This window comes from Dermacentor variabilis, unplaced genomic scaffold, assembly GCF_050947875.1.
Source record: "Dermacentor variabilis isolate Ectoservices unplaced genomic scaffold, ASM5094787v1 scaffold_18, whole genome shotgun sequence".
In the NCBI taxonomy this organism is placed as follows: Eukaryota; Metazoa; Arthropoda; class Arachnida; order Ixodida; family Ixodidae; genus Dermacentor; species Dermacentor variabilis.
This window is the reverse complement of record NW_027460346.1, coordinates 7,180,491-7,195,361: the sequence shown is the minus strand read 5'-3', so window position 1 is coordinate 7,195,361 and position 14,871 is coordinate 7,180,491. Positions and strand designations below refer to the sequence as shown.

The 14,871-nt window shown below is 47.8% G+C and overlaps 1 protein-coding gene across 1 annotated transcript in view; it reads right to left on the bottom strand.

Moving 5' to 3' along the window:
• LOC142568278 (uncharacterized) overlaps positions 1-14,356 on the bottom strand; it is a 31,669-nt gene extending 17,313 nt beyond the window's left edge. The window contains exon 1 of the mRNA XM_075678265.1: positions 14,003-14,356. Within this exon, the coding sequence (XP_075534380.1) occupies positions 14,003-14,072 (70 nt within the window). The 5' untranslated portion in view covers positions 14,073-14,356. The remainder of the gene's footprint in view (positions 1-14,002) is intronic.
• Between the last annotated feature and the right edge of the window lie 515 nt (positions 14,357-14,871).

Here is a 14,871-nt window from a genome sequence, read left to right as displayed (position 1 = left end):
GTCCTCCGTAGGAAGGTGGCCAAGCTAGAACGAGAAATCGAAACCTACACGTTGGACTTGCAGTGCAAACAATGGGGGCAGATTTGTGACAGGTTGAATGGGCAATTCGGATGCAAAAAAACATGGCAGTTGTTGAGGCACCTTTTAGAACCGGCGGCAACCAAATCGGCGCAGAAGGGTCAAATGGCTAGGTTAGTTCATCAGTATCAAGGCACGACTGGGGAGTTCATTCAAGAACTCCGAAGTCGTTACATAAACGGCGAGGCGGGCGGTTTCTTGCCGGATTACTCGGGAGAGGAAAACCTCGAATTACATGCGGACTTTACGGTGGCGGAGGTGGAGTTTGCAATGGGGCAGCTTCGTACTACGTCGGCAGCGGGTCCGGACGGGGTTACTAATAAAATGCTGAGGAACCTGGATTTCAAGTCAGTAGGGGCGCTCACGGACTTGATGAACAAATATTGGGCGGCCGGGGAGATCCCAGCAGAGTGGAAGCATGCTAGGATTACATTTATTCCTAAACCAGGGAAGAAGATCTGTATTGAGAATCTTCGACCCATCTCGCTGACGTCCTGCTTGGCCAAATTGATGGAGCATGTGGTCCTCAACAGGCTTCAGGGTTATGTGGAGGACAAGGAGTTGATACCTAAAACGATGATTGGCTTCAGGGCTAATTTATCAACGCAGGACGTCATGATACAGCTCAAAAAGGACGTGGTTGATCCTGGGTACGGCACGGGCACCAAGGCTATCTTGGGGCTCGACCTCACAAAGGCCTTTGACAATGTCACCCATGAGGCAATATTAAGGAACCTATCGGACATAGGACCAGGGGGTAGAACCTTCCGATACATCAGATCATTTCTGGAGGATAGGACTGCGGAGGTTGTAGTCGGAGAATTTAAATCGGATCCTTTCCCGTTGGGGGGCAGGGGGACACCACAAGGGTCGGTTTTATCGCCGTTCTTGTTTAATCTCGCCTTGATCAAGATACCGCCCAGGCTGGCTATGATATCGGGACTTAAACATACATTTTATGCGGATGACATTACTCTATGGGTAACAAGGGGAAGCGACGCACAATTGGAGGAAACTTTACAACAGGCAGTGGATATTGTGGAGGAGCTAGCGGGGGAGGCAGGACTCTCGTGCTCTCAGCCCAAGTCCGAGCTTTTTGTGCTTAGGCATAAACCAAGAGGGATACATGCGAGGCACTATGTGCCGCCACCACCGCTGAAGGTGAAAGTGGGGGGTGCACCGGTCGCTGAGGTCCAAACGATCAGGATCCTGTGGCTGCATCTGCAGACCAACAGGAAGAATAGGGAGGCCTTGGAAAGGCTCAAAAATACTGTCAATGGTACCGTGAGACTTATCAGGAGAATCGCCAATCGTAAACAAGGCGTCAAGGAAAAGGACTTGTGTAAGCTGGTACAGGCGTTTGTGCTCAGTAGAATAGTGTATGCGACGCCTTATATGAAGATGGACGCGACGGAGAAAGGCAAGGTGGAGGCTATGATTAGACAGGCGTATAAGGCGGCCCTTGGGTTGCCTAACAATACTTCTACCGAAAGGCTGCTGGGATTAGGGGTGCACAACCCCTTAGAAGAACTGCGGGAGGCACACTTGGCGATGCAACTCAGTAGACTTTCCAAAACGAAAGTAGGGAGGGATATATTGGAAGGGATCGGCATTGGAGTTGATCCTCCAGCTGGGGACATGAAAATTCAGGTGAAGCGAGAAATGCACAAGGGCTTGTACATAAAACCTTTACCTAAAAATATGCATCCGATACATCAAGAGAACCGTAGGAAGGCAAGAGCCAGAGCTTTACATGCTAAGTACGGGAAGTACAACGGGGCAGTCTACGTAGATGTCGCCGAGTATAAGAACAAAGACGCATTTGCAGTTGCGGTGGTGGACGGGCGGGGACGCTTAGTCACCTCTGGATCAGTCAAAACCCGCTCCTCAGAAACTGCAGAGGAGGCGGCGATAGCGCTAGCTATAGGTAATGCTGAAGCTCACCTGATTTTCAGCGACTCTAAAACAGCCATCCGAAATTTAGCGAGGGGCAGAATCTCTGTCACAGCGGCAGGATTACTAAATCGGGCCACGGGGCGAGGGACTACGGAGGTGGAAATTGTCTGGGTACCGGCCCACTCTGGGAACCCTGGGAACGAGGCGGCTCACATGAATGCTCGAGGTTTCGTCAGCCGAGCAGGTGAGCCGGACGTTCCAGGGAGGTCCACGAGAGATGGGCTGGTGTCCTTTCACGACATTACTAACCATTACAAACTTGAGCGGAGAATTTACCCTCCACCGGACAAGCAATTGGTGAAGGCGCAGGAAAGCGTCTGGCGAAGATTGCAGACGAGATCTTTCTATAGCCCATACGTGTTAAACAAAATCTACCCGGACGTTCAGCCGGAATGCAAATGGTGCCAGGAACTGGCCACCTATGACCACATATTATGGAGCTGTAGCATAGCGCCGCCACCGGCGGATATTATGCGTGATCCTTCTCTCGAGCAGTGGGAGGCCGTGTTGGCCAGCTCAGACCCGGTCGTCCAGACCAGGGCCGTGGAGTGGGCCACCCAGGTCGCCGTCAGCCATGAGCTGATGGCCATCTAGCACGGAATCGTCCGCACATGCGTTCTGACGAAAATAAAGTTTTTCCATCCATCCATCCATAGATGCGGTAGGGCATGGAGCGCCCGGCAAGGAAAATGTTCGTTCGTTCGTTCGCTCGCTTTTGGGGGAGAGGGAGTGCGGTCCCTTGGTTTTTTGTTTATTCTTCCTCAAGGCCTTTCCGGCCATGATTGCTTCACGCGCAGAGACTTTTGCTGATGTGTGCGTGCTTCGATATACATCATAGCTTACTTGCTGATGCAAACCCGCCTCTGCTGCGGTGTTAACGAAGCTTTGACGCTGCAGTGCCAGAGTTCTTGCACCGTGCGACCATTTTCGCCCTGGTTCTGTTGAAGCCGTCAGCTTCATTGTGACCACCGCCATTCAACAATCTAAATATCACTTCACGCGGGGGTGAAATCGTTCACTTGGCTGCGTAGTAAATCTTTCTAGCCTTGGAGCGTCGAAAGTGTCATCGTCAATGTGCATTGAGGAGGACAGGAGGGCAAAGCTACAAAATGCCGCTCACGTATGGGCTGGCACAGATGCTTTAAAAAGCTGAGACAGACGCCGCACATCTGTAAATGGTGAAAGACGTTTGACGACCGCTCTGAAGGGAGCGTGTTGCCTCTATACGAAAGGAATTGACGGTGATATCATTTTTCAAAGCTGCCAGAGATTTCACATTGTTGTCTTGCTAAATGAAACAAACTTTTTGAAACAAACTTTTGGCGCGAACACGGCTACTGGCTAGGAAAAAAAGTTTACGTGAACTCTCTTTTGAGTTTGCTCCCGCCATTTTCAGGTTCGCAAGTGCGCTTGGTATGTTGCAGTGGATAAGTGCTGCTAATTGTCCGTCTCGCACAACGACGTTTCGCGTCTGCAACAACGGTCGCGTGACCTCCCTACCGCGTGTACCTCACCACCGTGTACGAGAGCCTCTGCGCCTTATCTGTCTGCGAGCTTCGAAGTCACGACGGAGCTCGAGTTTAGGAAGAAAGTTTCTCGGAAACCACCGCTTGTAACACACACGCACACAAAAAAAGGGGGAATATTTCCACACAGTATAACGTTCTGACGAAAGCCATGGAATTTTCTTGACTACAGTCTAACAATCCGAACAATGCATACTAAAAAAAATAGTGGAAGCTAGGTGCTGCAAACTAAGCGCACATTGCGCGTCAATGCTTGCACGACGCCCTGGTCAGGCGCTTTTGCCTGTTGCCGCAGTCCAAATTCGTGGGCGCTGCGCTAGATTTCAGGGCTCGAATATTAAGGAGTCAACAGAAGTACGGTCACTGTGTCATTATGATGTATAGCTGACCGTAAAAGTTTTCAAAGCAGGGAATTCACGAAAAAATAGAACCTTTCGCATCTTGGCACACAAATTAAATTTAGAGGACCCCTAAACTACCTCTGATAAAAAAACAAGACTATTGCGTGTTCCTCTTCAGGCTTTTCCAGTTCCTTCTTCATGCGTCGTGACGTTATAACTACGTCATGTACGTGACGGGCAGGGTAAAGATTGTAGACTGGTTCATGTACGAGAACATCAGTTCCTATCTGTCTGCTGTAGCCCGCCTTTTGCTATGCAGTCGTCTCGCTTGCCTGTCGTGCGCAATCATCGGATTTCATCTGCTGTGGCGTGTTTTGCGCTGTGCGCGTGCGGTGGCACCAGCGCGTAGTGGAAAAAGCGCCGAGTCCTGGTAAACGTAAGTTCATAGTGTGTTCAAACAAGAAAAAAAGTGCCAAGTTAGGCACTGGCGTAGCCCCGACGCATCTTCTAAAGAAGTGCGCGGCCACGAGGAGAGAGCGACCGTGAAGAGCGTAGTGAACTCTAGGAAGCAACTGCTTACCACCGGACAGCAACTGCTCATCGGTGTCCCGTGGGATTACTGAAGCGTCGGTGTCATTGGCCATAACACGACCGATGTAAGATTGGCCGGCAGCAGCTTCTTTTAGTTTTCAGTTGATCGCAACTGACACGAAAAATTGGAAAAGAAAAAGAAACATGGAAGGCGATTCAACCTTCAGTTGAAATCGATGACATACAAAGTCTTCCTGGGTGAGTTGGGGATGACATAGCGACGGAGTCCCTCCCTGGACACCGCTCTCTTTCGCGTCGCCCCTCGCGTGAGGGGAGTAGGAGGAGCCTCGGTCGCTTACATTGTTTGACTGCACTATCTTCGTGATCGGTGCTCATTTTTAGACCGCACTATCTTCGGGATCAGCTTTCGCATTTTCACACTGCACCAGTCGGCCCACATTCTGACTTATGATGACGTGTTAATTAATTTTAAATAATTTCCAATGTTTCACATGTCAAAACTACGATCTGATTATGAGGCATGCCGTTGTGGGGGAAAAGCGTCCGTGGCGTAATGGTTACAGTGTCATGCTTTTGTGCGAGAGGTCCTCTCTTCGAAAGCGGCCGTCGGAAATTTTATTGATTTTAGGAGAGACACCTTTTTGTTAGAGCAACCCCGCAGGGGCGTCTGCGCCAGCAGGCGTTTGGTGTGTTGCGACACCACGTACCCGAGCACACGAGGGTTGGACCCTCCCGCGTGTAGCCGTGCGCGGCTTAGCCGTGTCTGGGGAAAGGGGGATCCTGGAGGTTGAGCCGATGCCGGGTGTTTGGACCTTTAAGGCCCCCCGGCGGAGGCAACACGCCTCTTTGGCCTCTGCTTCACATAGACGGCACCCCCGGACTGACCCACCTGGGGGAAATCGGCAGTCGCCTTTTCCTGTCCCCCTCTCCATCTATAATCTTTCTTCTGCACCTTTCCTTCTCTCCACTCCTTTCCTTATCTTTTTTTCTCTACTCTAATTTCCTGGTGGCGAGGGTTAACCTTGTGTGGCTAACCAGCCTTGGTTACACCATGTACGGTTATAGTAGTGGCGTACAGCTGGCGTTCGCAAGTCTTGAGATACAAGCCTTGTGGCGTCCCCATGTTGGGCTCGGTGGTGGGCGGCTGGCGCTGCTGCCGAAGACAAATACTTTTTATGGCTACTCCATCCATTTCTCTAACTGATCGTCCTCTAAAAAGGGGGCGCAACGAAGCAACCACTCGATTCTTCTTCAAGAGCTACGACAACTTTGCAAAGTACCATGTCATCCACAGTGACGGCAGTATAACAGCCAGAAAACTATCTCCCTTCAAAGTTTCGAAGTGCCTAAGAGACACATTAGGCCCAGGATTCAAAGCTACAAGGATGGCTAGTGGTGACATCCTTCTGGAACTGAACGACAAAGAACAACTTAAAAAGCTTTCAGACCTCAAATTCATTGGTGACATAGCAGTAACTGTCACGGCGCACCGTTCGATGAACAGCGTTCGTGGGGTAATCTCTGATGAAGACATGCTTGACCTTAGTGAGGAAGAATTGCTTGAAGGTTTTGCAGAACAAAATGTGACGAAAGTTCAAAGAATCATGATCCGTCGGAATGACACCGAAATCCCTACAAAACATGTAATCCTAACATTCGGCTCCACCACACTACCAGACTCAGTCGAAGCAGGCTATGTGAAAATCCGTGTGAGGCCTTATATCCCCAATCCTAGACGTTGCTTCAAATGCCAGAGGTTCGGGCACAGCTCTCAGACATGCAGAGGAAAATTAACGTGTGCCAAATGCAGTTCTAACGATCATCCATCAGATAATTGTAATGCTGAATCACACTGCACGAACTGTGAAGGGGATCATCCTGCATTCTCACGATCATGCCCAATCTGGAAAAAGGAGAAAGAAATCATTGCCCTTAAGATAAATGAAAACATCACATTCTCTGAAGCACGAAAACGACGTACATTTCCCCGCAACGAAAGTTTTGCCGCTGTGACGAGGCAGGGGGCCCTCTCACAACGGCCTAAAGAGCCAGCCGTGGTCACACGCAGTGAACCACGGGGGACTTCTTCTGCCCCCACACAGGCAGCACCCAGTGCTGCCGAATCCAACAACACGCAGACCTTGCTCTCGCAGGGCTGCATTACTGTGCAAAAATCGAGGCCCGAGACACGACTCTCAGAGCCTCGTGACCCCGCCTCCACCGCCTCCCAGAAGGAGATGGAGGTTGACGCAAGTACATCGGTGCCAGTGGCACCAAAAGACAAGCGCAGCTTGCTTGAGGGACGTAAAAAAGAAAAAAACCCTCGAGTAATTCCACCAAAGCCTAAATAAGATTATCACTCTACACAGAACACTCCCAAAAACACCTTTGTCATAATGGGTGTTCAGATATTGCAATGGAATGCCAGAGGCCTTTTGCATAACCTAGATGACGTCAAAGAATTGTTATCTACGTATAAGCCTAGAGTGTTCTGTGTTCAGGAGACGCACTTAAAATCAAGTGACTCGAACTTCCTAACTCAGTTTGGAATTTTTCGTAAAGACCGTGATGATGGACATGCTGCATCAGGTGGCGTGGCAATAATAATATCAAAGACTGTTGCATGCCAAAATCTCCAACTTAACACGCCTTATGAAGCAGTAGCCGTACGAGCTATTTTGCTTAATAGGCTTGTTACTGTATGCTCTTTGTACATCCCACCAGACAAGAGGCTCGACATTACTGAGTTTGAAAAACTAATAGACCAGCTTCCTGAGCCGTATATTGTGGTTGGTGATTTTAATGCTCATAGTGGACTCTGGGGGGACTCACGTTGTGATGCAAGAGGCCGCGTAATTGAAAAATTCCTTCTATCCTCCGCAGCATCCCTGTTTAACAAAAAGTTCCCGACTTATTATAGCATTACACATAACACCTACTCCTCAATAGATCTGGCGGTTGGCTCTGCAACACTTCTGCCATTGTTTGAATGGAGAGCTCTCACAGACTCCTTTGGAAGTGACCATTTTCCAGTTCTCTTAGAGGCAATACATACGTATGACCCACCTGTGAATCCAAAAAAATGGAAACTAAACGCTGCAAACTGGGCAGAATTCAAAGAGCTCGCATGTATATCCCTTGAATCCATAAGGCAGCTTGACATTGAAGAAATGACCGCCTATATAACTGAGCACATTATTCATGCCTCGAAACAATCGATACCACAAACCTCTGGTAAAATAGTGAATCCTAAGCCCTGGTGGAATGAAGAGTGCAAGCAAGCACGAAAAGAAGAAAACAAAGCCTGGCGTACGTTTTCGAAATATCCAACAGAAGAAAACCTTATAAATTTCAAACGTGCAAAAGCAAACGGAAGACGCATTCGTTGGGAAGCCAAGAGAGATAGTTGGAGAAATTATATCGGCTCAATAAACTCATACAAAGATAGCCAGAAAGTGTACAGTAGGGTTCGAAGGCTGAAGGGGAATACCACACTACCCTTGCCCGTGGTAAATGACACTGTGTCTACATTAGAAGGGCAAGCAGATGCTTTGGGCGAACACTTTGAGCACATATCGAGTTGCGCGAATTACACAAAAGCATTCCTTACATATAAAAAATTAGCTGAGTCAATACCCTTCTCCTTCCGAAAATCCCATAGCGATGGGTACAATTGCCCATTCACGATGCAAGAATTAAAAATAGCTTTGCACAACTGCAAAAACTCTGCGCCAGGATTAGACAGTATTAATTATGAGATGGTCAAGCACCTACCTGAGGAAACACTTGAATGCCTCTTATACCTGTTCAATAAAATTTTCTGCAGTGGTCGATTGCCGTCCTGCTGGAAGGAAGCTATAGTAGTGCCAATATTAAAGCATGGAAAAGACCCCTCCTATGTACAGAGCTACAGACCTATCGCTCTAACGAGCTGTGTATGTAAGGTGTTTGAAAAAATGACAAACCGCCGATTAATGTTCTTTTTGGAATACAATAGAATTCTGGATCCCCACCAAGCCGGTTTTAGGCCAGGAAGGTGTACAACAGATAGCCTAGTTCTACTTGAGAGTTATATACGAGACGCATTTGTTCATAAGCAATACTGTCTATCAGTATTTTTTGATCTCGAAAAAGCTTATGACACTACCTGGAGGTATGGCATATTGCAAGACCTCGCGTCGTATGGCGTGTCAGGCAACATGTTTAATATAATAAAAAGCTACCTGTCGGAACGAAAGTACAGAGTAAGGGTGGGAACTGCAGTGTCGAGAGTCTTTGTGCAAGAAAACGGTGTACCACAAGGAGGAGTGCTCAGCTGCACACTATTCTTAGTTAAAATGAACACACTACAAAAAACACTCCCACCATTTATATCCTACTCACTATATGTAGATGATATACAGATAAGTTTTAAATCATGCAATCTGTCCATATGCGAGAGGCAGATTCAGCTGGGAGTGAACAGGCTTTCAAAATGGGCGGACAAGAATGGCTTTCGCTTTAATGAAGAAAAGACGACATGCGTGTTATTTTCTCGGAAAAGAGGCATACATCCTGAACCGAATATTACGATGAACGGGTATGTGCTTAGTGTAAAAAAGGAGCAGAAATTTCTTGGCGTTATATTGGATGATAAGCTCTCGTTTGTGCAACATATAAAAAACATAAAAATGAAATGCTCAAAAACTATGAATATCCTCAAAATTCTTTCGCACCAGTCGTGGGGAACTGACAAGAAATGCTTGCTCTCGCTGTATAACAGTTTGATTAGAACACGTATCGATTACGGGAACATTGTCTACCAATCAGCTTCACGTTCTGTTTTAAAAATTCTGGATCCTGTACATAACCTTGGCATGCGACTAGCCCTAGGTGCATTCCGTACTAGCCCTGTTCCAAGTTTGCACGTAGAAGCTAATCAGTGGAACCTAGACCGCCAACGTAAGTACTGTAGTTTTATGTACGCACTTAAGATTAGTTCCAACCAAGAACACCCGTGTTACAAAATGTTGAAGAGCACAGAAACGCAAACCCTCTTTGCAAAGCGGCCATCATTAGCAAAGCCATTTCCATTGAAAGCACAGTCGCTATGTCAAGAAAACAACATACTGCTGTCGGACGTTCACCTGCATAACACTAACGAGTTAGTAGCACCATGGGAATCAGTCACCATACATTGTGACTTCTCGTTCACAGAAACAAACAAAAAGCATACACCCCAAGAAGCTGTAAAACAACACTTCTTATCACTACAGAGTAAGTACAAGTGTCCAGAATTGTACACTGATGCTTCAAAAACTGCTGAAACAACATCATGTGCTGCAATTGGTCCAGATTTTGTAGCCCATTTAAGATTAAACAAATACACAAGTATCTTCACTGCTGAAGCTCACGCTATACTCCTCGCAGTTAAAGAAATAACAACAAAACAGATCAATCAATCGATAATATACACAGATGCCTTAAGTGTGGTCCGGTCAATACACCTTGAAAAACAAAGAAAGAATCCGGTGATAAACACTCTCATCAGCAGCTTAACCTTAGCCTACAAGAGAAGGCTACATATTATAATCTGCTGGGTACCTGGCCATACTAGTATACTTGGTAATGAAGCGGCAGACGCAAATGCGGCCTTAGCAGGTCTAAGGCCCCAAATAGATTTAAGTTATGTACCATATACAGATATGAAACCTGTCGTTCGAGGAATACTGCGTCACGCATGGCAAGAAGCTTGGGACACAGAAAATAATAACAAACTTCGCATCATCCAACCCTACATTACCCAAACACCTGTACACCGGCATAGAAAGGAGGAAGTAATGATGTCGAGACTGAGGATAGGACACACACATGCAACTCACTCATACTTGCTAACAGGTACTGATCCACCGGTCTGCATTAGATGTGGAAATCAACTCACAGTCATCCACGTTCTTATAGAATGCCCTGGCATGGAAGCTACGCGGAAAAAATACTTTCCTGAACTTTACCGCACCAATTTACCCATGCACCCTGCATTTTTCCTATCGGCTGAGCCGATGTTCCCCCTCGACCGGCTGTTCAGTTATCTTAATGATGTGAACTTTTTGAAGAATATATCTTACCGCTTTTAAACTCATCTTCTCTACGCTACCTGAAATCCTACATGATCATCCTAAATTCTCCCAAGAAATGCAAGCCTTATGTTTTTAATTCGTAGGCCTTTGCAGCCACCGCAGTACATTACAGGCATTGCAACCCACTATACCTGCTGACATGTTTATAACATTCTACTGTACTACTAAACATCGTTGCTGGCGCTCTTTGGCCGTTGTAGCCCTTGCGCCATAAATACTAATTAATTAATTCATTAATTAAATTTTATTGATTTACTAAGGCGAGAGCCTTAGACGGCACATGGGACGAAAATTTGGCAGTCCGGCGTTATGGTACAAAAATCCAATGGCGCCGAAATTGGGGGTCAAATCCCAGGTCTATTGGTTGGAGAAAACAAGTAACAGGTAGTAACAACGCATTAGAATAAAAATGTCAAGTAATATAATGGATGTCCTATGAGCCCGCAGGCATTCGCCTTCCTCTTCTTTAGCGTATGTTAAAGTGGCTGTCAACTTTGTCTTTTGAAGAACTGGCAGTTTCGCCCGAAAGCGACGCACTGACAGCGATAGCAAGGTTCAGCAGTGCGCCTGGTCTACTCTCACAATCTTCAAATATACGCGGGTGCGACATCTTGGCAAGGCGCAGCATGTAAGGCAACTCCTGCCGGATCAGAAGAAACAGCGCCTTGACTTGCACGCGGAAAAAAAATCTTCAGGGTGTTCTATTCATCTTGTTCCTCTGCAGCGTCTTATTGCTATGCCTCTTGTTGCCGCAATGGTTAGAGTACCGGGCTACTGTACTGAAGGTACCGTGATGGAATCCGGCCAGCGTACGTTATTATTTATGTTTATTTCACTTAAAACATATATACATATACTCGAGCACACACACACACACGCACACACACACACACACACACACTTATATATATATATATATATATATATATATATATATATATATATATATATATATATATATATATAACACAGGTTCACCTGCGTGTTAAAACTGCTAATAAAACCTTTCCAACCGCAATATTGTCAGCGCAATGAGCCAGTATCTGAAATTTGAAGACACCCGCCGTGGTTGCTCAGTGGCTATGGTGTTGGGCTGCAGAGCACGAGGTGGCGGGATCGAATCCCGGCCATGGCGGCCGCATTCCGATGAGGGCGAAATGCGAAAAAAAAAACCGTGTACTTTGATTTAAGTGCACGTTAAAGATCCCCAGGTGGTCGAAATTTCCGGAGCAATCCACTACGGCGTGCCTAATAATCAGAAAGTGGTTTTGGCACGTAAAACCCCTTATTATATATAAAATTGAAGACAGTGGCTTTTGTCTGGGCTGCTGATATTGGTTTCAACAGCGGAGCTGTTTAAGGTTTCGTTCCGCCGTGGAGCTTTACCAGAAAACTCAGCCCAGCTGTGCGCAGCCTAGCACTGCACCGAGCCACGCAACCTCCTCGCACCCTACGCGCGTAGGGCGGAGTCATGACGTCGCAGGTGAGTAAAAGCTCGGAACAGCCGGCGCGGCGACACACCTCTCGCCTCCTCTACTCTATGCAGTCCGAAGAAAGTCCGGATGCCCGAAGAAGAAGCTGCTTACCAGGAAGAGCGCCGTACTGCCAAGCTAGAAACGATGCGCCACCGCCGAGCTGATCCTGAACATCGCGCCTAAGCTGCGGCTGAGAAGAGGCAACGCCGAGTCGAGGATACCAAGTTTCAGTCCAGGGAACGCGAGGATCGGCGCCTGAACTCTCGACGTCGCCGAGAAAGCGATCCCGGCCAGCAATGACTCGAAAACTTAAAGCGTCAAGCCCGCCGAGACACAGGAGGTGCGAACGGTCGATTCTAGCGCGAATTTCTGGGCATAGAGTTTGGGCACAGCTGTCGCGTCTGTGACCTGTAAGGAAGCTCGGTGCGCGGCTCAGCGGGACTACGATCGACGAAGGAGAGCCGATCCTGCCCATCGCGCCGATGCCGCCGCCGACAAACGCCGTCGCAGAGCCGAAAATCCCGAGTTTCGAGCCAGAGACAATGAACGCTGCCGACTGAATGCTCCGCGCCAGCGGGAATCGGTTCCGGGCCTGCGAGTCACCGAGAACTTCCAACGCCAAGCCCGCAAATCCATGGTATATAGGTGCGAACGGCCGCTTCCAGCGCGAATTCCTCGGCACAGAGTTGGGGCACAGCTGCCGTGCTTGTGACCGGCTCTGGCTCGACGTGGATCTCTCCATCGTGAGCTCGGTGCGGAACTTCGAACAGAAGAGCTCTGCCTTGCAAGTGCTTCGCGAAGCCTTCCCCGACGCCACCGACCACGACGACGACCGGACGTCGAGGACGAGGACCGGATCGACGATGATGACGACTGGTACTGAAGCACTGTGCATAATAAATTGTGATGCATGTACTGTGGCTTGTATGCGTGTGACTTGCTGGGGCTTGTGTGTCTTACGGTCCGGCCGTGTATGACCTCGCAAGAACTTGGCGAAACTTAGCAAATTTTGGCGCCACTTAGTATGAGCATAGTTAAGCCATGCATAACCTCGTAAGACTTAGCAGAACCTAGAGACGCTTAGTATGAGCCTAGTCAAGCCATTCATAACATTGCAAAACTTAGCGAAACCTAGCAACACTTAGTATGAACCTGCCCGAGCCAGGTATAACCTCACAAAGCTTAGCAAAACCTAGCAACACTTAGCAAAAGCCGGAACTAGCTCCATTGTGACCCAGCCTTGCACCACTAGTGCAAACTGCCCACATTTCTCTCTTCATCTGCATAGATTTTCGATATGTTTCAGTTTGACACTATTAAGATATATACATAAGCTTCAATTTCTGAATTGAAGTTTCTTAACTGAATTTCTGAATAACAAATTCAGTTTCTGAATTGCTTCAAATACGCATTCACCTGCTGCTTCGCGCCAAAGGCATAACAATCGTTGTCGTAGTATTTGCGCCTGAACAACTGCTCATTCTCAGTCAATTATGACATCGCACATACCTGGCAAGCTTGACATGCTCGCAGAACAGACGAAACACCCTTCACATTGAACAATTTGAAGTAGGCCGAGTATCTAAGGACGGACACCATACATGTATGACCCGAGCAGTAAACCATTATACAGTGCTTCAGTGTCACTTCAACAATGTGCACAGTAGCATTTATTTTTGTTGATGCGGTAAGGGTTTCTTAAATAATCTTTAATTGTATGGGTCATTGTCTTGAAGCAAAGATCGACGGCTGCCATTTAGGGCACCGCATTTCTCAAGGCATGCACGCTCGTCCGGTAATGCCGTACGGAATTTCTCATGAAGAAAAATCGCACAACATATCGGATTGCAAAGAACTGTTGTCGCATAGTTGACGACGGTTCACCCAGTGAAACCAACAAGGGATCTTTATAAGCTGCTGAGAACTATACATGCGTTCGGAAGAGAGGTACAACTCACTTTGCGCCCGGACGACCGTAGAAGCGGCCACCAGAAGACAGGCGGAGACCAGAAGACAGGCCCGTCCCATGTCCCGACAAGGACTGATGGGTGACCAGTGGCATAGGGAACGCTTTTCCAGCACTTTTTCTTTTTTTGCCTTTTCCACTTCCGTCGAAAGGCCGCGCCTTAATTACAGCCCTAGCAATCACGCCGTACGTGAGCAGACGACACAGAACAGTGGGCGAGGCTGGGTATCGCAGACACTGTGCCGTCAGAAGAAAAATAAAGGGCAGAAAAAGAACAGTAAATCACACTGCAGAATCCTCGAGGGACCTCTGACAACAGGGTGGAGTTCTTGGACGTGACCGAGCTCCGACGCGTTGTGTCACACTGGCCACCGCGAGCACAGCTGGCGAGAGCGAGGCTCGCGGCCGAATCGCAGGGCTCCCTCGTGTGACGTCACGCGGGCGAGCGCGAAGGGCATGCGTCGGCTCGCCCTTTCTTGTTTCGTTTTGAGTCCGTGGTCAAGGGAAACGCAGATCCGACAGCAAAAGAGACAGACATTTGCTCTCGGTTTGAAGTGCATTCGTGACTTAACTGGGTTAACGCGCCTGCCCTTGTTTCGTGCTTTCTCAGTGGTCGTCCTTTCGCGCGGTTAAAAAATGTTTGCTAAGATGCACCAACTCGCCCAACAAGTTACGTCATAGCTGGTTGAACTACCTAGAACATGAATAGCAGCGCAAGAAGTAGAAGAAAAGAAAACAGGCATCATCAACAGGCTAGCAAATGCAGAACAAAACCAAAAGGTGGTACGTCTATTTTTTTTTTTTTTGCTTTTAAGTGTACGGCAGCGTTTCAGGCAGCTACAATGCACGAAAAAAAAAAAA